This window comes from Magnolia sinica, chromosome 9 (genome assembly GCF_029962835.1).
Source record: "Magnolia sinica isolate HGM2019 chromosome 9, MsV1, whole genome shotgun sequence".
In the NCBI taxonomy this organism is placed as follows: Eukaryota; Viridiplantae; Streptophyta; class Magnoliopsida; order Magnoliales; family Magnoliaceae; genus Magnolia; species Magnolia sinica.
The window spans coordinates 1,848,834-1,876,786 of NC_080581.1; the positions used below are offsets into that span (position 1 = coordinate 1,848,834).

Below are 27,953 nucleotides of genomic sequence, written 5' to 3' on the forward strand. Positions count from 1 at the left end.
AACTTTTAAGCAAGCAAAAGCATTTTTTTAAAAAAAATTTCAACCAGAGAGAGAGAGAGAGAGAGAGACTTTAGAATCAAACTTTACAACCGACACCACTTCGGATTCCAATATCATATGGTCCCAAATTGCTCTACATTGCTTACATTGACATTATTTTATTTTTCAAACAAGATGCTGTTGAATAATCGTTAAACCAAAATTTCACTATCGATTAAACAAATATATATTTCCTCAATTTATAATAAAAGAACTATTGACCATTAAAAGAAGCGCTATGGACATCATCTTTAATCATAAACATGAGATTCGAGATTTAAAGCCATCACTGTCACATTGTAAGACATTTCTCTGTGGTGGTATAGTTCGATGATCAAGACAACTGATCTGATAGACTTGGTCGATGGAGCATGCCTCAAAAACTCCAAATTGGAAGAACCATGACTGTATTCTGCTTAGCAATTTATTTCCAGGGCACCAATCAAACGTTTAAAATTGTCTTGGAGATTTTTGAGACCAATCCACGTGGGGTCCACCACATCAACAGTCCAGATCACCAAACTGGGAGGCTTTTGGGCATTCCATCCATGTTGCAGCCATCAGAGAGGTCTAGATCACAGAACAAGGGTCCCACTTGTGTGACTCATATGTCTAGACAACACCACACATCACTGGGTCAAGGATAGTATAATACCTTCTTACTTCATAAAAACTACCATATTAGCTTTAAGGGGAATACAGAACCAATCTCACCAATGGTACCTCAATGTGCAAAGCAAGGAAGACTCAGCAACCAGTGGCAAATAGAATGGATAAGTCATGTAACTATTTCTCACAGAATCAAGGATGGCATCATCCGGAATGCCATCCTTAGTTAAAATGCTACCTATGCTAGCACAAATGCTATACATGCATAGAACATAAATCCCAAGGAATACATAAATACGTATTTACTACCTTTACGGCACATATACTTGTATCATCAGAGAACTACTTACAGAAGCCTGACCTGTACATCTTTCCAGCAGTTCGGAGCCTTTCGAATGAATTTCGGATGGGAAGGGCTTTTGCTGTATTTTAGATTTTACCAGTGGGCTAACAAACCCTGTGGTTTCATGTGAAGTTTTCACCAATGGTGACATACTGATGGGACTTGGTATGAAACCTTTTCCAAGAATTATGATTCTGAAGGTTCGGTTTCTGCATCGAAGGCACAGTTAAAAGGATTAAGATATTATAATAACCAGCTTAAATATCAGTGATAAAGAAATGGACTGAGTACAATGGAAATGATGAAGCCAGTTCTAATCAACTCTATGGTCGGCCCGGATATGTGGTCCACCAGATCAACAGTTCCAATTACGTAGAAGCAGTGTTTGAAGTATCGGTATCACTACAAGTTTTGCCAGCCAGGGATACGGAATCTATATCAATATTGCCGATAACTGGAAATATGGGGAAACATGGGGAATTTTTCAATGAAACTTCAGGAGACGCTAAAATACACATTTGCACATTTAGGAACAGAAAATTTGTAAAAAGAATGCCTAGATAATTAAGTTTCCATTCAATGAGGGCCTAAAAGCATGTGTCGTCAAAAGAAATCAGTCCAACCATCCCATCAACCCATCCAACCTTCCATGCAAACATTGACAACACAATATTTCGCTGAGAAATCGTGGACAACTGGAAAGGAAAGGAAAGGAAATGAAACATTGTGGTCTTGATATCGCCCATGTTGTGATAATGATAATATAATATCCACTGTTAAAAAAACGATAATATGATATTGATATTATCATCGACAATTTGAACACCGCATACAACCATGTGTCTATAAAAAAACTGTAATGGAATTTTTTTAATAAACAGAATTTTGGCAATATTGATACATGGTGATATTATTGAAATATCGCCGATACACGGGTGATACAAGCAACACCTGGAATTTACAAAGTCCAATATATTGGTGATACAAGTGACACTTGGAATTTATATAGTTAAAATTATTGGCAATGCATTGGTGACATCAATACATCATCGATATCTGGAATTTCTAATATGACCAGTGTTATCGGTATTGCCGAGCTAGAGATAAGGATAATATCAGGATTATTTCGATCATATTGGACTCTGAACAATGCATAGAAGTGTGCCACGTGTATGGTTGGAATGACAACAGCGGGCAAGCCTAACTAGTAAATCTCATATTCCTATGATGAATCCGAGTATGAATAAAGGCAGCATCGCCAGGAAAAAGTCATGGGAATTGATAAGAGATGCATATAGGTGCATCACGCAAGCAGGCACATGCACACATGCCCATGCCAATGTAGTAACCATCCCTTTTCTTTCTTATATCTTACCTCCCTGCCTCCCTATAGGTATCACATTCCCCGCCTAACAAGGTATTCAAAATCAGTTACATAACGGCCGTTACGTAACAATAATGGTCATAACCGTTACACATTACAGGGTCGAAACGGCCGTAACAGCCAATACAGGAAAAACAGGCCGTAACAACCCCGTAAGTCCCAGTCCTGTAATAGTTTCTTAAAAAAAACAAAAAAGGGACGGTAATGGTGGTGGCCGTTACGGCCACCGTTACTGTTTTGGAACACCTTGCCGCCTAAGAGTAACCCTACTACTACACTATGGCTGCATTTGATAAATTTCTTAGTCAAGAGTTAACCTTCGATTGCAAACAGAAAAATGGCAAAACCCATAAATAGTGACCACATCAAGATGTTACAAAATGAATATGGTTTCCCAAGAATAGAATCCATACGCACCTTCGCCAGAAAGTTGTTCAACCCGAGCAACAATGTGTTTCCCATATGTGTATTTCTTCAACGCGTGCAGGTGCACTCTTATACGACTAAGCAATATTTCTCGCTGTTTATTGGTACATGTTTCAAGAATCTTCTGGACCACATAATTTGCAAACTGGTCCTTCATCATTATCTGGAACATAAATGCCAGACAGAATGGGTTAACTTCATTGGATTACAAGCTTCAACATAATAAAATAGTACAACAATCCCTTGAATTGACATGACCTCATGGCATATCATTAACAATATGTGATGCAGGACCGATGCATGAACTGAGTAACATGTGAGATCAAATAGCCGAATTAAGATATTTAATAAAAAAAAACACAAACATCGCTATAATCATCACAAATATTATAAAAATCAAAATAAAACCATGCATAATCCTAGCCTAAGCTACCAACATCATAACTCAACCCAAGATCATTAAATAAAAGAAAACTAGGATCTAATGGATGTAGGGACATCCAATTAGCATAGGATATAGTCTATTTCAAAATAGGAAACATAATACAACCTAGGGTGAAAATTAGGGTTTTGGTAATTTAGGAAAGTAGGAAATTTAGGTTTAAGGTTAGGGTTAGGGTTTCAGGGATGGAAGAAAGGGGTTTTGATATAATGATGGTGGGAAACCAAAAGGGGTAGGTGGGTTTCACGCATGCGGTCGTACGGTCACACGTGTGGTGTGGGAGGATGGGTTTAGGTTGGTTAGGGTTTGGATTGTGGATGGGTATAAAAAAGTTGGGTTTGGGAGAAGACGAAAATTTGGAATGAGAGAATTAAGAATCTAAAGAAAGTACTTAAATGTAGAAGAAAAGAGAAGATAGTGTGGGGATAGATGGAGACCCGCACCTCCGTTGATGAAGATTAGCCTCGCACCAATCTTTCTTTCAAATCGCATGGAAGTATCTTCAAATCACATGAAGATGGGAAAACAAAGCAAGAGCTTCTCTTCTTTTTTTTTCTTTTTTTTTTTTTTTAATCACGAAATTCAATGGGAGAGAGGTCACACGCCCCTCTCTTTTTATAGATCCAAGAAGTTTCAAAATTTATAAAAATCCCCGTCTTGTGAACTTTAACGAAAATAGCCCTAGCCTAAATAAAATCAACTAAAACACTCATAATGTGTCCAGATATAAAGTAATAAAAAACTAAATCCTAAAATATGATAAAGTCTAAAACTGATGTGGACGATCAACGATCAATGGCCCGATCATGTGATCCATGCGATCCAATGGCCCGATCGTCGCGTCCCTCCGATCCAACGGTCTAGATCACTCCATAAAGCAGCTTATGTGTATCTTCCCAGTGTGGGGTCTTCCATATGCTCGCACATGCACATGGGGTTTTCAGCACGATCACGGGTACTCGCCTAGCCACGGGGAAATCGGCGCGGCCCGCCTCCTCTGATACGTACGTAAGGGTGTACGTGACGTGATGTCCTCATAATATGGCTAGCTTTTCCAATGTTCATGCATAGAAATAGCTTGTAAACATTTGACCAACGCTTGTGATATAATCAAACCATATATTCTCAATGATGAAAATGTTTGAAACCATATTGCCAGCACAAGAACGAAAGTGCTGGTTGTGATCAGGCAACAAGAATTTAACCAATTGAACTGGTATAAAATGCAAGAGCACAATGAGCAGTTCATTGAGCTTGCAAGTAAAACTAAAACTGTAGCGACCAAGCTACTTAGTAGGAACTGAAATTGAACTGTGAATACTACGGGTCTGTTTGGATACCACCAAATAAGTTACTTTTTTCTATTTATAGCAGTAGATGACTTATTTCAGATAAGTTTGGTTTACGATTAGTTATAAGTAACTTTTTTACTTGAAAGTATTTGATTACTTTAGTTAAATTTTTTAGCTTTTCTACTTTTCATAAGTTGCTAAAGAGAGGCATAGGAGAGACGAAAGAGAGGAGAAGCTGATTAGTATGTTGTTTACCAAACATACTTATCTTCTTAAATAAGTAAAAACTAAGATAAGCTACTTGTGGCATAAGTAACCTATCTTAAGCAAACATACTATCCAAACGGGCCCTAAAAGACCTAAGATTGAGTTGGAAAGTGTGAATAAAATGCATTTACCTTAAAGTACTCTTGCAAGGGATCCATCACACACGGTTATACCCACACACAAATTGTATAAACAAAGAAAGAAAGAAGCACAAACTCTCCTGGAAGGCAGTGGTCTGTTCCCCCGTAATTTCCAAAAGGATGAGTTATAGCACTACAAAAATGTCAACTTCAAGTTATGCCAATAGAGACCCTCCCAAGCATAACTCGCAAGTGCCAACAGAGAAACTAAATTTTGAAATAACAAAATTACAAAATTGTTACATGGAAATTTTGAAATAACCAAATTGTGAATTTGTAACATATTTTGAAGTCTTGCAGCCGAATTTCTTCTCACAGTCACCTCACAAATGACAGAAATTTTATCTATGCAGTGAGCAAGAAAGTGTACAACTTCATGCATTAACATCTCTTATCAATAGTTAGAAGGACAACTGAGAATGATTAGGGATTGCCAGATAGAGAACATGACCAAACATTGCCCCTCTACTGGAGAAAAATATAACCATGGTTGGAAAACTCTTCAAGTTGGCTCATGACTCACCTGAGACAACTATTTTTGGGGAAATATTAGTTTATATATATATATAAAAAAGAGGAGCCTTATACAGAAAATGGAGTTTTGCCAAGTTTTTATGTGACTCAGTGACTCCCCTGAGACAAAAGGAAAAACGTCCGAAACATGCCATTTTTATTCTAATGCAGAAAAGGAAAAAGTCATACTTTATTTGTGGCTCGAAAAGTTTACCAAGTCAATAGATTCTCACAAGCCATCTATCTAAAATCTTATGAATTTTTTGAGGTTCAAATCTTTCCACTGTAAGAGTACGTTTCAAGTTTGAGTTTCAACTTATAAAGTTAGGTTTTGTTGATGAGATGAGAAAACTGAGGAGATGATAAACAATATAAGAACAATTTCTGCAATTTTTACGATAGTCAGCAACACAGCATAACTCAAGCATTGAGAGAAGCAACAACAATATTGTTCGGTTTCTAGAGTAATGTTTATCTTAATTGAAAGATATCCAAGTACTAAGGCTTCTCTAAATTCCAGAAATTTGTCCACCATTAAATATTGATATACGGCTTCTCTATCAATGGCAACAGAAAAGAAAATAGAAGAAATTAAAAAAGGTTGTTGGGGTTAATTTCCAGTTGAGATATCGGGGATGGAGTGGGTAAATCTTTTCTATTTCCATTCTTCTAAATTCTCCTCCTTTATGAAGTTTAACATATATGTTTGTGTGTATGCACACACAATTTTATGCTCTTCTTTAAAAAGTTTTAACTTGTCCAAGTCACCAAGTCGACTTGCCAGAGTCAAAATTATCAAATAGGCCGAGCAGAGTCTGAGTCTCGAGTTCTCCAACCATGGGATAACAAGTGACTGTTCTATTAAAAAAAACTATATATATTTATAAACCACCATACCAGCAAATTATCGTTTCCCTCTGTCTGTCCAACAATCTCCTCGATCAGAAGTTCTCGTTCTGCAGCGTCACCATGCTCCAAACACTTCTCAATAACATTGGATGCAAATTTATGCTGGCTCATCTGTACAATTTGTCCAGCCAATTTGCTAATAATCTGGCTTCTTTCATGGGGTTTTCCCCTCTCCAAAACATGCTGTGCAAATAACAAGAACATATTAGAATAGGACATCCAGCAAAGAACTCAAATGTTAAGTCAATGAAATTGACACTGAAAGCCCGCCTCAACAGACACAGGAAATTCATGGAAAATTAAGAGGTTGATAATTACGGAATTGCTTTTAACAGTTAGATGTAAATTTTGTTAAAAAAGACAGAAAAGCATGCAGATCTAAGCCCAAAGAAGGCAATGCCATGTGATAGAGGTAATAAGTTGGACAGGAGAAAACAAAAAAGCTGGGCCTGACAAATGATGCATATGAGATTTATTGTCTGCATGATACACCTGTAAATCAGGAACTGTTAGTATTGGATATAAGAAAATCCCAGGCCCCAAATATGCTATAGAAAATGTAGTACCAACGCAAGTCGATGTTCGCTCTAGGCGATCAACAAAAATGCTATCTACTGGCATATTACATAATCATTCACTCCCTCAAAAAATAACAAATAAATAGGGAAAGATAGGGAGTTAAGAAAAACAGGAATCACATCACTTATCTTTAACCCTGCTCACTAGCCATTGCTGCTTCCCTATCATTAACCCAACTCATGAGATCGAAGCGAGAATAGTGGGTTTACTAACAATTGGGCATGTTTGTAGCAATACGTGAATGACAAAGTAAAGCTCTTTCAGATGAGAGGTTCTTTCATGTGATGCATCAGGAAAACTTGACTCCATCTAAGGTGGAGGTATTTTTTGGTTAAATGGCAATGGCCAACAAAATTCTAAACTAAACATAATCTTCAAGACTTCAACACAAGGAAATTAGGCTACCAGGCATTTGGTTACCTGCAAAATGATGGGAGAATTAATTAATCACCTTCCTGTTCATTGTGAAGTGGAAACGAAAATGTGTATTTTCTCAAACCATTTGGCATTGCATGGGTTTTCAAGAAAGCCAGATGAAACAATAATGAAGACTCGTGCAGTTCCCAGGAGGGAAGATTTTGTGGAGGATCTTTTTAGCTATAGTATAGTATTGATTTTTGAAAGCCAAGTTTCCCTTGGAGAAGATATAGTGATTATTAGAGCTGGATAACAAAATGGGCCCACACAAATTCCTGAATCACATTTGATGAGAAATTGGAAATAGTACTGTGAAATGAAGAAAATGGAGAGATGGTGGAAGCCACCTACCCACCTGCTTTTGAAAATTGAATATACAGTTCCCCATGTGGAAATCCAGGTCCCTCTGAGGTGAGGGGAGTACTTCACCCTGAATATTGTGCTATAAGAAAAAAAAAAAAAAAAAACTTTCAAGACCAGCGAGATGGGAAGACTCCAAAGAGAGACACAAAGCAACTTACAGTGGGTTTTCAGAATTCATTCAGCACTTCATACCAGAAATCTAATGATTGAAGATGACTCAAGAAATGTAATTTTGTGGGCTGTCAACAGCATTTCTAGCCTTGGAGACTTTCTTTCGTACTTGACGGCATACAAAATTCAGCCAATAGGACAAACATTTTGCAAATCAGAATCTAGGTACAGCTAAAAGATTCTATGCATCTTATTTGTCCATTTGGAAACAATATGAATGACTAAAACGGAATGGCAAACGGTGACGGTGAGGAATGGCGAATGGTGAAATGCAAAGGAAAAGAAAATCGATTGATTGCAGGGGATGGGATCAATCGCGGGGCATGGGTCACCTTGGATGTCTCTACCTTCCTCTGGATCCATCAGGAACTGGATTGGAAGACATCTTCAAAATGATAGGCCCGGTGGAGGAAGTACTGATCAAAGGAAAGGAGGTCAGGGAAGAGTAGAAGCTTTTGCTTTGTCAGGCTGTGTCCAAGGTAATAGCTGAGACTAGTGCCATGGAGTGGAAGGGAGAAGTGCTGAGGGAGCAAAGGGCTAAATTTGGCCTAGAAGCTCACTAGGTAGGAACTGGGAAGACAGAATCCATTGATAGAGGACAATGCTTGAACAGACATCACTCTAATCTGGGGGTTAAGGCCTCCCCACACAAGCTTAAGCCTCAGATCCGCAGGCAGATCATGAGCAACAGTACCAGATCGTTCAGATATCGAGCAGGAGGCCCAATTGCATGCAATATATAGGGAAAGGGTGAAGGAATGGTTCACAGTTACAATGCAAAGGGTGGGTTGCATTGTCGGTCTCTCCTTTGGAGGCAGTGGGGAAAGCCTAGAAGAGTTGTTTTGCTGGAAGGAATGAAGAGATTGGTCAATCAAAGAGAGGTAAGAGCACAATCAAGGCAAGCTTGGGAAGAAGAGCAGGAGGGAATTGTTGAATTTGTTCTTCTATCAATTACGATAAACATAGAGGGAAGTCGAGGAAAAGTGGGGAAAGGAGGGCAACCCAATAGACAGCTCCTGAAAGGGGCATCTAGCAAAGGGAAGAAAGTGTTGGAGTTATGCCTTGGAAAACCAATGTGCACCATGATCCACTAGCCATGTGGATTTGATAGGGTCAATCTTATCTATTGATCTTGATGATCATGAGTCCTTTAAGACATGTATGATATGCCTTAAAAGAATCTCGTGTTTCCTTAAACTTATATGATATGGGTTATGTGAGGAGTACATCTCTTCCTTGAGAACTTGAGATTGGACACAAAAGTTACTGATGCAGGGCACATGATTTAATGCTAGTATGCAACGTGGAGATTATGAAAGAGTCCATAAAGTAATTCAATTAACAAAATATGTCAATCCACCAAGTAATTAAGAGTAAACAATAGGCAATAAAATCTGATTTAACCTAAATCACATGCCTGCATGCTAAGAAATCACATAAATCAATTAAAACTAGGCCCGATGGAAGGATAGAACTTCCAATTTAGCATAGGCACATTCCACACTCAAGGGATAGATTTGTAGATTTTATGATTAGGCTTAGGAAGGAGAAAATCTGAAATTTGAAAAATTATGGTTCATGGGAATTGGGGATTTTGGATTATGGCTTTTAGAAATTGGAAAAAATAGAAAATTGGGGATCTATGGTTATGGATGGGGAATCAATGGATTTTTATGGGAGAAGCAAGAGGAAATCAAAGGATTGAGCAGTTGCCCATACAGTCAGCCTAGGGAGTCGCACGTATGGGTCGTTGGCTAGAGTTTTTTGGGTCCTCAATGGTTGATTTTGATTGAGGTTGAAGTTAGATGATCAAAAGTTGAAGAAAAAGATGATTTGGATGGTCTTGGATAGGAAGGGAAGAAGAGAGATGAAGTTTTTGGAAAAATATTATATATATATATATATATATATATATAAAGGGATAGAGAATAAATATGATAGATGGAAGCCTCACACCTCCGTTGAATGGGGAATGGAATCACACTACACCCAAGCTCCAAATCACACAGAGTATTCTTCAAATCACATGAAAAAGAAAAAACACATTTTTTTTTTTCAAAATAATGGCATTAGGGCTCCACACACCCATCTTTCTCTTTTATAGTGTCTCATAAAAGACCTTCCACAAAAAGGCACTCTCAGATAAAATTTTCAACATAAAGATGCTTAATAAATTAAAAGTTGTTCCTAACTCCTTAATCTCAATACAAATATAAGGTATACCAAAAATAATAAGCATGTAAACAATCTAACCAACTAAACTATTTCGTGGCCCATGGGGGTCCATAATCAAGATGTTCAATGATGATGATCCAACGGTCCGATCATCATGTCCACCCAATCCAACAGTTCGATGTGTCCATCAAGCTCTTATATGCAGCCCACGTGCATCTTCCCAGCATGGGTCCTTCAAAGATGCACAAAAATGCACGTGGGGTCTTCAACGTGGCTCAGAATGTGAATCGGGCCAAGTGGGCCCCATGTAATGGTCATCTAGCCATAAGGAGACTGGCTCAACCCTCCTCTAGTATAGTGCTTGGATGTCCTCATCAGTTACTAATCCGAGAGAGTTGAGTTTTATGAATCTCAGTACCCTAATAAGCCATGACCGACACGGATGCTTATGACACATCTATGGACATCTCTTTTAGATGTACAATCATCTTGTGTGAGGGGACGGACTTGTGTCGGATGGAAGGTCCCCACCATCAAGAACCGACTTAGTGTCAATTATGCCTTTACCCTACTTTACATGAGAGTATAAGTGTGTCATGGATATAACCATGTAGGAGGTATTAAACCTTTGGACACTTACAATGCAAGATCGAGATTCAAGTCAATAGTCTAGGGGCCCATTAGTGTGTATTATGATCATGATCGAAGACTTGATGGTGCACGAAAGATGATCAATCTAACCTGAGGGCGTGTATGGGTCTTGAATGTTGACTGGGCAACTTTGGCTCACTTTACAGGACTTCCTAGAGGCCACCAAACGTGCGTGATGTTGGGTACGTCCATCGTGATTCATTGGTACTTACACAAGCCAACATGAGATCCATTCGGTTTAACTAGGGACATGTTTAGGTCTAAATCTAATTAGGTCGGGGACTCATCTAGTGGTTCTTTTTGCGAGGCCTAGTACTTAAAAGGTTTTAATCGGCTTTAAAAACGTTTTCAACTTGTTTTACCACACTTAATGATGATCTAATGGCCCATGTATCATCTTAATAATCCTTCCAATAGGCAGCAATTATGGGGACCTAAACTCTCGAGGCAGGTGGAATCTCCCTTGGTGTATTAGGGAAGACTTCAACACAGTGAGATTCGTGCATGAAAAGCTAAACGGTGTATCATTTACAAGTATTATGCATGAATTCTCAGCTTAGGTGGAGGAGAATCATCTGATTGACTTTCTGTTGACTGGAAGCAAGTTCACGTGGTCCAATCTTCAGGGAAATTCGACAACGTCCGGGCTAGATCGTTTCTTGGCATCGACAATGTAGGTACAATGCTTTATGGATATCATGCAATGGAGCTTGGCAACAGCTGTATCTAATCGCAATCCTTCATTTTAGAGCCTTATGATGAGTCTTGGGGGCCAAAACCATTCAGATTTGAGCTTGGATGGTTGAAAGAAGAGAAATTTCTATGGAGGTTAAAGATTGGGCTGAGAGCCATGTCTAAGGGTGGGCTTGTCAACGGCTCATAATGAAGCCCAAACTGCTGAAAAGCAAAATCAAAGATTGGGCTAAATCAAAGAAGGCCTCAATGGAAGAGGGAAGGATAGACTGCTCAAAGCAATCAAGTGTTCAGAGGGGAAAGAAGAGACGGGTGGCCTGGAGGAAGATGAGGCTTTGGAAAGACTTGTTGAAGGTGTGACTAGATAGTATCCTTCTCCAGGGAGAAATAAAATGGAAGTAGAGGTCAAGGGCATTACGTTTCAAAGTAGGCAATAAGAACACTAAGTTCTTTCATGGCATAAACAATGCACAAAGAACAAACCAGATCCATTCCTTGTTAATCAATGACAAAGGGAGGAAGGGAAGGAGGATATTTGCAATGCAATCATATATTTCTACTCCACCTTTTTTCTCAGAGGAGGAATGGACTCACCTGCAATTGGACTACTTTCTGATGAAACGAATCCAAGAGCAGAGGATACCTGTCTAGACTGGATATTCCAAGAAGTACATGAAGCGATTAAGAGTTTGGGTAGTGACAAAGATCCTAGCCTAGAGGGCTTCCCTTTAGCTTTCTTCCAAGTGTTCTGGGGGCAAAGAAAGGGGATCTAATGGCATTTATGGAAGATCTTCGATGGGGACAAATTGTCCAAGGATTTGAAGGCGACATTCATTGCCCTTATCTTTAAAAGGACAAAGCAGAATGCTTGAAAGACTTCTGTCCCATAAGTACCATCTGAGGCCTGTACAAAATCCTTGCAAAGGTGCTGGCAAGAAGATTCCACAAAGGTCTCAGTAGAAGGAAGTCATCTAGCTCAGACCCCAACTCCATGATTAGCCAACCATATCTGCTTCAGAGTTTGCCTAGACCTCATAGAAAGGTCGAGAAAGATTCTAAAAAGCCTGGCAAAAGTATAGATAAGTCACTGAAAGTGGTAAGAGGCAAGAGTTGGTCATCTCATATCATTCTGAGAACCTCCCCTCAATCCACAACAGGTCAGAAGGTTTAGAATCTTCATACTGATGAAACCTGTTGGCCTCAAGGATAAACATAAACAATGGCAAGGAGGAAAGAGATGCAAGGCCTCAAAGAGCAGCTAGAGAATTGTGTTTTTAGTATCATGACATGGCAAAAAAAAAAAAAAAAAATCACTTATAGTGAAGATGTCAACTCCAACAATGAAGCATGAGCATCACATGGCAACTTAAGAAAATGCACAAGCACCACTCCCGAATTAGTAGTCATTGATGGGCATGACATGGTAGCTTGTCAGGATCATGAACAAGCACCAATCTGGAGAATTGAGTTGTTGCATATGAGCAGCATGGCAACTTGAGTAAGACCACTCAACATCAGAAATTAGTTATTAAAATAAACTTTGAGTAAAAGTCCGCAAGCACAATTTATATTCTAGAACAAAAAAGGAGGTATGAAAGAACGCGAGTTTCTGATTTTTCTTGTAAGTTTCATGTTCTACCCTATCTCCATGATTAAAGAAGTTAACTATTTTTCAGAAAGTCCAGCCAGATGGTCCCGTTGATTTGCTTACCAGATCAGATCTTCCACAAAAAAATACTCAATGGCCCTTCCATGTCTATAAAGATAACAAGAGCTGATAAGATTGATCTCGGACTAATGATCACCTACGAGTAGTTCAGGCATCACATGTAGGACTTCCGAGGCATGCATGAGGTGGGCCCACACCGAAGATCACGGGTACAAAATTCAGGCCAGTTCAGAGTCCACTCATATGGAGGGCCACCATGTATTAAAACAATGGCCTGTTTAAGTTAGATCCGCTGACAGTCTGATTCAACTTGCATATGTGGCTTGCTGGAGTGGACCAGCCTGATTTTTGTGCCAAGTGACCTCTCATGCATGCAGTGCATGTCCTACACAACCAACACATTGGCACATGAATTTGGGTGGGTTGCATGTGAAGTTCACATGCGGCATCAGTTTGTAGGTGATCATTCCTCTTAATGGAGCTTGTCCAGAGAGCAAAGAGAAGAACATAGATACCTGAATAGTCTCAAATTATAAGAACAAAGAAGCACATGTTAAATTGTCAATGAACTTCCTCGAAATTTCAGAAAGTGTGATTCAAGTGCTTATATTATGACCATGGAAGTCACCAAAGGTAATGCATGGAAGTCACCAAGGGTAAGGTGAGTATATCACGCATTGGTGAAAAGGAAACGAAAAATCACCTGGGTAACATAATTTCCATACTGGTCCTGGGCAAGAGAACAAGCAGATTGCAAGATCTCATCCACTATCCACTGACTTTGTTGATCATCAGTACAATGCTCCAAGACTCTCTATCACAATAAAAAAGAAGCAGATGCATTAGAAGATAATTTAAATAAGAGATGGAGGCCCCTCAACTGCTTTCTAGTATCTTGAGTTATTACCTGGATAACACGGCAGCCATAAGGATGTGTGGACAGTGTTGCAACTTCATCACGAAATGCAAAAATGATAAACCCAATTTTCTCTGTTGGCACACATTCAATGCATTTTTGTATAACATGGTTTCCATTTTGATCACGTACACATCGCATGACATGTCCATCAAGTTCCCGGACAAGCTGTGTTTTCTGATCAAGCTCAATAACTTCAAGTGCCTGCATCAAGTTATGATGCATGAAGAGAATTAAGAATATGTTACTAAGACTTGACCAATCTAGAAAAGGTAACGAAAAAATAGGGGCATTTGAACTGGCATTCTAGAAATTATTTAAATATGACGTCTTCTAAACCATAAATAAAGCATATGAAGCCTTCAGAGCATCTCCATGGGGCTTGTTTGTGAACTTGTAAAGCCCTGTTTAAACTAGTAGAAACAATTGTAGCTCCTCAAATCGGCAGATGATAGATACTTACAAAATTCCCTGATGTCATTAAAAAGCTGGAGAACAAAAGTGAAATGCTAAAATAGCTAAAAGTTTGAGGTGGTTGACTATTTATGTGCAATTGACATCAAGAAAGAGGCAAGGATTCAGAAGAGGTATATTTTATCTCTCTTCAAATGTCCAAAATCTGTTATCAATGCGTTGGAGAGATGTAGAAGGGACTTTTTGTAGGAAGATTCGGAAGAAAGCTCAAATTCCATCTTTTGAAATGGGAAGAAGTTTGCCAGCCAACAGTCTTTGGTGGAGTGGGTATTTCAAAATTAGAAGAGATGAATCTTGCTTTGTTGGGGAATTGGGTATGGAGGTTTGGGGCGGCGGGAGAGGCTAGGTGGAGGGAGGTGATTTCAAGAAAATATGGGGTAGAGGTAAGGGGTGGTGGACTAAGGCATCATCTTTGTATCGATCTTCATACTTGTGGAAATCAATAGCGTCCCTTAAAGAGAGTGTGGGACAGTATAGGTTTTCATTTGGGGGATGGTAAGAGAATCAGATTTTGGGAGGATAGGTGGGTGGAAGATGAGAAGTTAGGTGATAGGTTTTCCATCTTTAGCAGGGTTAGCTAGGGAAGTTGGGGTGAAGGTGAGTAGTTGTTACTCAATAACGAATGGAGATGTGGTATGGGGCACTGTCTTTAGAAAGAATTTGTCGGATGAGGAGATTGTAGATCTGGCTTTGTTGTTTGAGTTATTAGTGAAATTATCTCTGGTGGTTTTAGAGGATGATTCTATAAGGTAGTTAAAGGCTAAGTTGGGCTTTTTCTCAGTTAGATCCTGTTATCGGTTTTCTATGCAGAAGACGAGAGAACTACAGGATTTCTTCTACAGTTTTTCTACAGCATTATGGTGCTCCTACGAAGGTGGCGGCTTTTGGGTGGCTAGTAGGCAAGAATAAAGTCCCAACTATTGATAATCTTTGCAAGAGGACGATGATTCTACTAAATGTTTTCTTAATGTGTCTTAAAGATGCAGAATCAATGGATCGTCTGTTTATCCATTATGCATTCGCTAGGGAGGTTTCAGATCATCTTCTACAATTTTTTGGGATCATATGGGTGTTTTTGAACACTATTGTGGAATTTCTCATTGCTTGGCATTGGGGGGAGGGGGGAGGGGGGATGGGGAAATCATGGAAATTTTGTGGAGGCTAGGCATGTTAGCAGTCCCATGGACTTTATAGTGGGAAAGAAACGAGCAGTGCTTCAGGAACAAAAAGCGAGAAGTTTCTCAAGTTTTTAAATCAACCATTCTCAATATGAAGGAGTGGACGGAATGGAGTCTTTTTTTTTATTTGTCTCTTGGTGGGGTTGTTCTTCTGTATATTTTGAATTTTTTGGCTTCAGCCTTTTTTAATGAAATCTCATCATTGCTTCAAAAAAAAAAAGCCTTCATATCCCTTCACACCACCTCAATCCGAGTCCTTTAAGGTCTTCCTTTCATCCCCTTTTCAAGCCATTTAACCCCATTCGATGTCCTCCTAACCGGAGTTGTCTCCTATCCTCATGGTACATGATCAATCCATCTCAATCTACTCTCCATATGTATCTCTCATTCAAATTATACCTTGGCTACTTCCGATGACCAACTTCTTAATTAGGGTTGTAAATGGATACTCAAGGTACCTGATCTGGATAAGGTCAGGTCTACGCCCAAATTTCAAACCCATTTAAAAAATGATTCAGCACCAATCTCCTAATACCATGTGCTCTCTCTCTCTCTCTCTCTCTCTCTCTCTCTCTCTCTCTCTCTCTCTCTCTCCAAAATCTATTAATACAATGTTATTATAGATGTTTTTTTTCTAAATTTAAGAGAACACAAATTTTACTAAGAAAGGAAAACAAAACTACAACAAGGGGGCGCAGAGAGGGTGACCCGAAAACTATCCAAGAAACTCAAGATTACAGTCCCTTAATTTCGGAACACAAGAGGCCCATCCAATAATTAGCGACCTCGCCCTATGAGACACGATATCCATCGATTTGTTGACATTGTTAAAACATCTAGCATTCCTCTCTTCCCAAACAGGCCACCAAGTAGCTATCAATGCCATCCTCCATAAAACATACTTCACTTTTCCAAGCCCCATCCCATGCCAAGCATACAAGAAAGAGTTAACCGAACCCAACGAAGACCACGAGACTCAAAACCGGCAAAGCCCATGGGACTCGGAACCGGCTCAAGTGATCTGCCCATATCAGCCCCACGAAAGGGCAATGCACAAAGAGGTGATCCACCGTCTCCTAATCATGCATACACAAGATACATAAGCATCACCGTAGACCTTTTACAGAGGTTATCAATGGCAAGGACTTTCTTCCTTCCCACTAACCATCCAAATGCCACAAACTTTGGAGGGATTTCGTAATGCCACGCAAACCTAGTTGCCCCAGCCTTGGACTAGGTGTCATTTCCGCAAGTAAGGGAATAGAGAGATTTGACCAAAAACAACCCCGAGTTATCAACCTTCCACAACATCTTGTCCAAATCATTGCTAGATGGAACATAGAGGTGGATGCAATCTAAGAGAGCCGCGAACTCAACATATCCGTCACGAAGTAACTGCCTACAAGAGAGTTCCCATACAGTGTTGTCATGTGCGATCACTTAAGCGCATACCATGGCTCAGATTGCTTATGCCATGGCATACTAAATTATGCCATGATTATGTGATGGCATAATCGCATAATCCATGGCATACTTGGCATAATGGCCAACAATCAAGTTTCTTGTAGATTGTAATAAGTTGTAAGTTGTAAACTATATTGTTTGCATTAACTTGTCAAGATTCAAGTTATCAATACAATTTCTATATTTGTAGTTTTCAATAATTAATTCTAAGTGTAACTTGTTAATTATTTAAATTTGTTTTGTTATATATAATATAATATAACTCAACATATAGATAGCCTAATAGTCAAACTACAATGAAATAGGTAAATAAACCCAATCCAATCACTTGTAGTAATTATACAATTTTTCTTAACTTTTTAGAATTTTTTTAATTTTTTTTGAACCATTTTTTCATTTTTTTTTTCCAAAAAAAAAAAGCCATCCACCTAAGCGATCACTTATGCGATTATGCGATGCCATAAGCGATCAGCCCAGGCTGATGGCTCAAGCAATTTTATGCGATTAGACAACATTGTGCCCATAGAGTCACTCAACCAAAACGGGAAAAGCAATCTGCCACCAAGATGGAAGGGTCTGGAGCCAAACAGTAAATCCTAGAGAACTTGGACTTTAATGAAGAAGTTCCCACCCACACATCATCCCAAAACCGGATTCTTCCACCATTTCCCGATGAGAAACCAATGCCTTCCATAAACGCCGTTTTCACAGAAGAAACCCCTTTCCACATGGCCGAAGCTCTACAAGCTGACAATTCCCAAGTCCACCAATCCCCTTCAAAGAACCCATATTTACTTTTAACCACTACCTTCCAGAGCGCCCCATCTTCCACACCGAATCTCCCCAACCATTTGTTAAGCAAAGTTGAGTTCATGGATTCAAGATCCTTTATGGTTGCTCCTCCCTCTTCATACGACTTGCACACCTCGTTCCAACACAACAAGTGGAATTTCTTTTTATCCTTCACACCTTCCCACAAGAAATCTCACCTCAATTTCTCAAGCCTTAAGAGAACCGAAGCCGAGCATTTAAAAAGCGACATGAAATACAGGGGGAGATTTACCAAAGCCGCTTTAATGAGAATGATGCAACCACCAAGTGATAGGTATCTACTCTTCCGACTTGCAAGCTTCCTCTCAAATCTTTCAACAACCTTGTCCTAGCGTTCAAAGTATCGGTATCGCTACAAGTTTCGCTGGCCAGGAATACGGAAACAATATCGATATCGCCAATAATATCGTTAATAACCGGAAATGCAATGAAACATGGGAAAAACGGTGGAATTTTCAGCGCAACTCTAGGAGATGTCAAAATGGACATATCTACATATTTAGAAATTTATTTTTATTTTTTTTTTTAAAAAAAAATATATATATATATATATACATAACAAGTTTTCATTTAAATTTAATGGGGCCTTAAAAGCATGTGTTGTTGTAAGAAATCAGTCCAACCATCCCATTTAGTCTATTTAACTATCCAACCTTCCATCCAAACATCCATCAATATTGCAAAATATCTCTCAACGGGAGTTTCCTTCTTTTTCTTATGTACTTTTTATCGTTTTCTAATATATTTCAGTCACCTTTAATATATATATATATATATATATATATATATATATATATATATATATATATATATATATATATATATATTGCAAAATATCAACAACAGATGATATTTTACCAAGAAATCATCAACAATTGGAGAGGAAATGAAAGATTGTGGTCTCAATATCACACATGTTACAATATCAATAATATCGAGATATTATCAATATTACCAATAACAAATTGAACACTACACACAACCATGTGCCCATGAAAAAAAATTGAGATAAAAATTTACTATTGAAATATCGTCAATACACTTATGATACAAGCATTACCTAGAATTTACAGTCGAAAATATTGGCGATACATTGACACTATTGATGCATTGGCAATACAAATGACACCTAAAATTTACATACTTGAAAATATTAACGATTACATTAGCGATATTGATACGTTGGCGATACATAGCAATACATTGCTAATACCTAGAATTTATGATACTACCAGTGTTATCGGTATCGCTACCAGTGTTATCGGTATCGTTGAGCTGGAAATAAAGATAATATCGAAGATATTTCGATAATTTCGAAGATAATTCGAACATTGCCTTGTCCCGAAGGTGTTTAGCCGGTTTAACCATGCAAAGGGGTGGCCCGCAAATGTAGTTGGAAGAGACCCGGGCGGACACTCAAATACATCGGCTAGTTGATCCATCTCTTCGAGATCCATCAGCACTCCAAACATTTTGCTCTTAGCTATATTCACTTTTAAGGCCAGAAACCACCCCAAAACAACGAATAATCATTCTCAATCTATCCACCACGTTGGAAGAAGCATCGCAAAAGGGGAGTGTCATCCGCAAATTGAAGATGATGGGTGGGAAATGGCAGTCCACCCTCCACCTTGAAATCACTTATGAAGCCCTCCTCCTACCCTTTAGCAATCATTCTTCCCAAAGCTTCGACCACCATGAGAGAGAAACGAAGACAAAGGGTCTCCTTGGCGAAGGCCGCTTGAGCTTTTGAAGAAACCTTTTGGGGAGCACTTTAGAAGAATCGAGTAACGGGCCAATTTCACGCATTCTCAAATCCAAAGCCACCATTTTGTGCCACAAACCACACATTGCATCATACAGTTAAGAAAGCTCCAATCTACGTAATTGTAAGCCTTCTCGATATCCAATTTATAGACTAAGCATTTTGATTACCTTTTGTGCCTTGAATTGAGACATACGTGCACTATTAGAGCGCTATCCAGAATTTGCCAGCCCGAGACAAATGCACTTTGATTATCGAAAATGGCATTGCCTATCACCTTCCACAACTAAGAAGCTAGGACCTCCCTCAAGATTTTATAGGGCCCTCTAACAACGTTAATCGGCCTAAAATCCCTCGGAGACTCTGCACCAAAGACCTTAGGGATTAAGGCAATGAAAGATGCTCTGAGGTCATTTGATAAGCGGCCCCTCTCAAAAAGAAAAAAAAAAATTTGACATAAAAGTCATAATATCACCCTTCACCACCTCCCTTAACATTTGAAAGAAGGCCATCAAGAAGCCTTCCGGGCCTGGAGCTTTATCTCTTCCCAAAGCATCCACAGAACTTTTAACCTCTTCCTCTAAGAAGGGAGACTCAAGTGAGGTGGCCTCTTCACCCGAGAAGCATTTGAAGGACAAATTGTCCAGTCTTGGTCTTCTCCAATCCTCCCCCAAGAGCAAGTTCCTATAGAAGAGAACAACTTCCTCGGATAACTAATCTTTGTCTTTTATATGATTCATGTTCACCACTATATTGCTGATTTTGTTAATATATGTTTGTAAGTAGAAATTGAAGAATAGATGTTACTATATGTTTGTGTAAGTACAAATTGAGCAATATTAATTTATATTCACACACACACACCCTTCCTCCACCGAATCTGTGTTTGTAATCTTTAACATATCATCGTTCAAAAAAAAAAACATGAGTACATAAACAAAGAAAGAATTGCATAGACTACTGCAAATAATATCATGTACATATGGAATCTTTATTGATAACAACAAAAGAAGTTATAATACCCATAAAGCACAAGTGCATGAACAAAGAAATAATTGCATAGGCTACTGCAAATAATAATACCTTTTGAATTACCCGGCACCCATACATCTGAAGGCTCAAAGGTAGAATGCGGCCAGCAAGCTGATTTGCTAGTTCTTTTCTCTGCTCAGGGCTTCCATGCTCAAAAAACTACAAAGACAAATAATTAGGTGAACAGAGTTCATACGACCAACATGAGAATGAATATAGAGACTACCAGATCACCAGCCCCTGGTCATTATTTATTTTTATTTTTTAAATGACAAAAGAAGGCAGGTGAAAAGGGGAAAAAGAATGGAAGGTATCTTTACAGGAAAATAAAAATAAAAATGGAAGGAAACCAATGATTGTTTTTCCAGAAAAATCATACCTTTTGAATAACATAATTGCCGAACACATCAGTCATCAATGTTGGAGCATGTGGGAGAACTTCCTCAAAAACAGATATCTTCTCTTCAGCACTACAGTTTTCCAACTTCTGCTGAATAAACCGACTCCCATGTTGGTCAGCACTGATGCCAGACATGCACAAAATGATTACTTTCTTGCATATTAAATATACCACAAAATTACAAATATACTTTCATGCATAAGATCTGCAGAAGTTAATATAGAAGCTTGCCTGAACTCAACAATACGTCCAGCAATATCAGATAGCTCAAATCTGCGGGCCTTACTGGATTTCAACTCTTCTAGAAAAGAAAATGGTTTTGGGTCATCAAACTTCTCACTTCCTCTTTGTGCCTGCCATCCAGAATATGCCCCTACATTTCTATTTGAACCCAAAGGGAACCTGAAATTCTCATTTTTCCTTCCTGGGCTCATGCCAGACATTGGCGATCCTGGAAGAACTGGACTTTGAAGAGGCGAAGTTGGGTATTGCATCAGGATGCCCAAGCTGGGGGGGCTTCCATAAGGATTTGGACTGGCAACTCCTACCTTTCTTGAACTTGGAATGTTTAGCGCACCACTTCTCAGAGTTTCAGATTTCTGATCTGCTGTATAATCAACCAAGGGAGGCCCTTTCTGTGAATTAAAAGCATCATGGCTGCCTAAAATATCCCCCCTCGATGCCAATGGACTATATTGACCAGCAGCACCATATGCATCCTCAGAAGGATGCTGAAAGTAATGCATGTACAGAGGACCAGTAAAAGAAGGTTGCAATGCTAGTCCAAGCTGTCCATAAAACTTGTACAGGTTTTGTAAATCAACTCCAGGTGCGCTACTTTCCCCGGTCGTTACACCAACAGAACGAGAATTAAAGCTTGGACCAGCAGGATTTTCATAAGCCATAGGAATAGCAGTGGGTGGTGGGTATCCAGCTACAAATGGTGGCATAAGTGTGGCATTTAAAGCATATCCACCAATGCTATACTGGGGAGCAAATAGACTTGAAGGTTGCAAATTAGGGTAAAAAGGATTTCCAGAGGCCATATAAGCACTTGCAGTTGCATACAAAGGGGGAGTCATTCCAGAGGTCTGAAGTACAGGTTGTACCTCAACCGAGGAAAACTTGTTGGGGCCAAGAGATAAATGATCCATGGTATTGTAGGTGTGGTGCATTCCTTGAGAAATCATTTGGGGGTGGACACCTTGAACTTTATTAGCGCCTCGTTGCGGATGCAACTGGTGTCGCGGATTACTCTGCTGCAGATGTTGCCGTTCTTGATTACTTCTATGCCCCTCTGCATTGGTTAGGTTAGATATGCTAAGACCCTTCATTTCAGCTTCAATACTATTAATGTGCGAACCAGCCACACCACTACTTAAGGCGGAATCGTCCAAATGAGCATCTTCACTACTTGCTTCTCTTTCGAGGCCAGGAAGGCTTCCAGTCATGTCAGCAGATGATGAGCTTGGAAGAGGTACTTCAGGAGAAGGATCACTGCTTGCTAACGATCCAATAAAATGTACACCCAGTGAAGGTGAAGCCCCATGAATGCCTGCAGTGGCTGTGTTCAGCTCCTGTACTAAAGCTGTGTTGATAGGAGAACCATGTGTAGGGTTTACTTGGGCATCTGCATCAACTGCTTCCTCTGTTACTGCATGACTTGAGGAACGAGACAGATTATATACAGGAGATGGAGTGCGAGGAAAGTCTTCCTGGAAGATGTGAACCAATCACAAAACACATAAAAACTGCATATTTAGTTATTTACATATTATAGACAGCAACATAAGCTATATTAGGCATTATATTTTTAGTATTAGCAAGAAGAACTACATTATGCATCTGGAAATGCTAATCAGCATGTGACATGGAAAATCCAGCACAGATACTGTTATACATAAACAAGTGAAGCATTGCTAATAACAACCTTTGCTGAAGAAAATCACTCCAAAACATGAACAATGTAAACTTTTGTAAATCCAATCATAAAACATGCATTTAATGAATGAGGAAAGTACGACAGCGAATATGCTCATCACCCATAATAAGTACATGGCCATTGCAACTCATACACATAATAGCAAATTGGTATGAAGTGTCTCGAGATTAAGTTCCTTACCTGTATCAAATCCACCAGACTTTTATGGCGGCCTGTCAATGATCTCGTGTACTGTCTCGATAGAAACCCAGTACTCTTTTCTGCCCAATCACTAGAAGCCTGTCTAGGCGACCTCTCATCCTCAGACTCCTCCTTGTGAGTAGAGAGGACATCACGAGTCAAAGATCTGCTGCTACTTTCATCAAAAGAAGTCAACCTCCGATTATCTCCAAAACCACCAATGCGATGTGCTAAATGTCGGTTCTCTCGTGAGATGAGAGGCGGGGGAAGTCTCGGGTTCAAATTGACATTTGCCCAATAGTATGCTACATAGGCCGGATCAGCACGGAGTTGCTCCTCAGACTCACAGTTTTCTATTGCATTGTTTAAACTCGTCAGGCTTTCTACCAGACTGGATTTCTGCTGACCAAAAAGGTTCCCAATAGAAGCAAATGATCCTTCCATGCTTGGTGGTGCACTTCCACTCCGGTTGGGGACCATGTCCCTCCCATTAGCCTGAAACCTATGCTCACTCAAAAGCAACCCCAGCTCCTGTGCTGCCATATTATTTGATGATGATGTTAATGCTGTGGCCTCCTTAGATGAATGCCAATTACTAGCTCCACCACTTCCCACCAATCTCATCGGAATCTCAGTTGTCATTCCTCTTGAAAATGAGTAAATATCCCTCTTAGCAATAATACACTTCACATATTTACCATAAAAGCAACTCGACTACACCACTCTTTGATCATTTGCTAATATTATGGCAAAACTAGAGCCGAATTTGACACAAAGAAACAGGAGAGAGAAATGTCCGCCCCACAAACAAGATAAACAGGCCAGACAGAACCTTCATCGGAAGATAACTGGCACCCAACCATGACATTAGCAACAAATATAAAATAAAATAAAATATAAGTGATCAAAGCCTAGCAAGACCATCTCCTATGGAACATCATTCAACAAGTTTACCTTGAAATCTCAGAGGTAACAAAGCTAGGTCACTCTTTGAAAAATGTAAGTCATAGTTATAGTTGGCAATGAGACCTGCAAACAACACAGGTGGTTTATTATAATTATAAAAAAAATTAAAATAATAATAATTAAAAAAAAAAATCACCAACAGAGAATCTCAGCAGCTCAAAGTGAAAGCTGAAAGATGCTAATATCCACACGTGACCATGGATTGCTGGCCAATGCGCATGACATGATTATAGACCTATTGTGAATATCAATACCATTCTTTCTTGACAGTTTCAGTAGGAAAGCACCAAATATATGACTTGTTAACCATAAAGCAGAAACCAGCTGCAGAATAATCCAAATAACATTGTTTGACACAAGGGGCTGCAACATCAAACTTTAATCTCAAATGCCACAAAGAAATGACATATCAAGCTAGTTTGAATCTCACAAACCACTCAAAACACCACCACCGGCAAGATGGCAATAGCGGAAAACCTACGATTTAACAAATACCACTTTTGAAATCAAATATAGATCCTGATGAGAAATATATAGTCTTCAAGGGCTGAATAGCTCAACGAATGTGGCAAAAATACAAATTTTCCATGCTGTAGAGGTTTGAGTCATAGTTTAATGGAGGCATTATACGAGCCGCGAACATGCATGTTGATTTCATTGTATCCATTTATAATAATACCTGTTAAAGAGATCAGTGCTTCATGATTGTTGCCTGTATACTATGGTTTGTATATGCAATTATGGTTGATCATCCAGTCCTTGTAAGTGGACCGGTATTCAAACTTCAAAGGATGGAAACATATGTCACTAGGGGGTCTGGCATGGTTCCCTGGTCTTATTAGCTCCGAAACTTGGACTCAGATAGCTAGATAAGATGGGATCACTCACTGTAAGAACCAGTGGCATGTTTCCCTATGCTTATCAGAATTAAAGCTCGGGTTGGGGTAAGGAAGTGGGATGCGTTTTCTAGATTGTCCACTTGCATTGATATGTGCTCAAGTACTTGAGAATAGCAAACCATAGGTTGAGGCCGTGCATTGGACAACCACTTGATCCCACTGTTTAGATCGTCCCTAGATGATTACCTTATCATAGGCATGAATCTTTCATTGCTTTTGACTTGGATTAAGTTCTCATCACATCTGATGGTGGATCTCACCCATTTGGGTAATTGGAAATCACTTACTTTGCCTCACCGATAATCAGATCATCATATGGATTCAATTTCTCAGGTTTACCAATTGTGTAGATCTCATGGATGCTGATCAACAATGATCAGATGCCCGATTATACCAAACCCTTATTTTAATGGGAAGAAATATTTTGCAAAATGAGAAATTAGATTTCCCACTATTTTAAATATTAAACATATTTACATAAAATAAACTATGAGAATCCAATGTTTTTGCATTATTGGATGTGGAAAATATGGCACTTTTTGTCAATGTCTCGTATTATGAGAAACGGAATTTCTCATCGCATGAGAAACTAGAGAAGGAAAGACTCCTAGTATTCTGAGGAAGTGGTGGGATAGATCCGGGGGCTTTCTTGACCAAGGAGGAAACTATAAGATAGAGTTCACTTTTCTAAGGAGATTTGGGAATGAGCATGGGCTGTCCTGTTAGAGTTGGACGTAATAAGTGGGTTCCTCTCCTCTATATATACTTCCTAAAGTGATCCATTGTATTCTCCCAACCTAGAAAATCTGAGACAAAAGGACACAAGGTGTTTGGAGATGAGTCATAGGAACTGCAAACCAATAACCATAGCAATCTACCACAACCATCATATCCCTCCATATCCATTCTAAGAGGAATTCAATGTAACACTCTGAACTAATCTTTTCATTATCATCATCACCATCACCATTCTAAGCCTTAACCCCACAAACTGGGGTCGGCCTAGCATTTCTTCATTGGTCAAATAATTGAAAAAATCTAGGTGATTCAGTCCCCATTGAGTTGTTCCTCAAATATTTTTCCCCAGTAGTAAAAAGGGCTTAGGAGGGATACAACTCGGAGCATATTGGTGAATGGTACTCATGAGGAGTCTCCTAAGAGATTTGCACATAATGGTTGATTATTATGATATATATATATATATATATATATATATATATATATATATATATACACACACACACACACACACATATATATATATGCACTCTACAAGGAGGTGAGCAGTCCTAATACGGAAATCTTTCAGGTTGAAATAAATATAAATGAAATAGATGAGGGGGATTACAGGACCTTGGACCAAAAATGCTATCAAAGAAGAGGTTAAGGAGACAGCTATCTAACTTAGCAGCGATCGAGCTCCAAGACCAGATTGTTTCTCTATTGGAGTCTTCCAAACTTGTTGAGAAGCAGGAAAGTTGTTATTTTACCCACATCTATTTATCAAAAATAACTACAACAAAGGTGAAGCAGAACACAAGTACTCAGTACTCACCACAGAAATTTCACACAAAAGCTTCAAATGACCAATTTCTACTCAATAACCAACAAATGAATCACACAATTACTGAAGCAACTATATAGAGACTCAAAAGAAACCTAACTCTAACTCCATTAACCACAGTTGAAACTAAATTAAGCCATCAATCAATGACAAACCACCTCTACATATTCAAATAATAAGATGATGCCTATTCTACCTTAATCACATCACTAAAATTAAAAATCCCATTAAACTATCCAGCGATTATCATGATTTTAAATATCAGTTACAATGCATCTGGTGCTGCGGTGCTGATACTGATATAAAATCGCGGAGATGATTGAATTTGATGAAAACAACTTCACAATTGTGGACAACTATGAGATACGCATCCAAAGAAAATGGAAACACGGGCATAAAATTCCAACCATCCAATCACAACTGTATCAGACAACAGCCATTCCTTGGGCCAACCAAACAACAATCATACCTCTAAAACGACCTCCTTCAACGAGAAATAGAACCAGGACAATCCAGTCACAGATAAAAGTATAGCAACCACATAAGCAACCGTTTAGCAATATAGATTATTCAAACGTCCCAAACAGGCAACCTAAGCTCCCTTCCATAGTGACCAAACTCCTCCAACCAAAAACCCCGTTACCGGCAATTAATCAGAACAAAAACCATAGAAAATGCGGCTGCTGCAATACAGATTCTTCAGATAGCATACAGCAAGATAAACCCATTCTCCACCGCTTCAAAACAAATAAAAACTCAATCTCCGAACTGAAGCAGAGAACCTGAACTCATTTCGCGCAATAAAATCGCAGAAAAAGCAGAAATTGCAGGTATAACAGCACAAAACATCATTTGCAAAACCCTAGATCATTTTCTACAGTGAGAATAGTCAAACGGAGACAGAGAATGGCGATCCTACCTGATTTTAGCATCTGAGAAACCCTAACTCTTGAATATTAAGCTTGAATTCGTAGAAAATCGACCAGGGATTCGAGATTTCTGGAATTCCAGCTGAGAGAGAGAGAGAGACAGAGAGAGCACTGGGTTCCGTCTCGAGGCTTTTCTCTGCTCGAAAAACGAAATGTAAACAATAAGCATCGATATTAAATAGCTGTGAAATGACGAAAAAGCCCTCGACATTTGTCAAGCTCCTTTCGTCGTTGCTCGGTACAGCACGACTCGGATTGGGTAGTGACCCCTCCACTACCGACATCGGTACTTGAAGAGCTCTGTGGGACCCACCATGATTTTTGGTGTTCT

The 27,953-nt window shown here is 39.1% G+C and overlaps 1 protein-coding gene across 6 annotated transcripts; it reads right to left on the bottom strand.

Annotated features, from left to right (window-relative positions):
• Positions 1 to 683: 683 nt before the first annotated feature.
• On the bottom strand, positions 684 to 27,772 carry LOC131256619 (pumilio homolog 5). 6 transcript variants are annotated; one of them, XM_058257553.1, is made up of 13 exons: positions 27,613 to 27,772; positions 27,163 to 27,430; positions 24,219 to 24,293; positions 23,265 to 24,112; positions 21,374 to 22,857; positions 21,122 to 21,263; positions 20,794 to 20,901; positions 13,990 to 14,202; positions 13,786 to 13,896; positions 7,716 to 7,802; positions 6,353 to 6,547; positions 2,793 to 2,964; positions 684 to 1,200 (listed from the first exon to the last, which is right to left on the bottom strand). In XM_058257553.1, exons 4-13 carry the CDS (start codon positions 23,904 to 23,906, stop codon positions 1,178 to 1,180), a joined length of 3,177 nt encoding a protein of 1,058 aa, XP_058113536.1. In that variant the 5' UTR covers positions 23,907 to 24,112; positions 24,219 to 24,293; positions 27,163 to 27,430; positions 27,613 to 27,772; the 3' UTR covers positions 684 to 1,177. The 6 variants fall into 6 exon arrangements, with proteins under 6 accessions (XP_058113536.1, XP_058113535.1, XP_058113533.1 ...); XM_058257552.1 differs by having other exon boundaries at positions 27,163 to 27,475; positions 27,613 to 27,771; XM_058257550.1 differs by lacking the exon at positions 27,163 to 27,430.
• Between the last annotated feature and the right edge of the window lie 181 nt (positions 27,773 to 27,953).

Coding starts and splice junctions, on each gene's coding strand:
- LOC131256619 (XM_058257550.1), bottom strand. CDS start 23,906: ATGACAACTGAGATTCCGATGAGATTGGTGGGAAGTGGTGGAGCTAGT. Junction 13,897..13,989: donor ATGGCTGCCGTGTTATCCAG/GTAATAACTCAA, acceptor TTATTGTGATAG/AGAGTCTTGGAGCATTGTAC. Junction 2,965..6,352: donor AGGGAAACGATAATTTGCTG/GTATGGTGGTTT, acceptor TTTATGTTCCAG/ATAATGATGAAGGACCAGTT.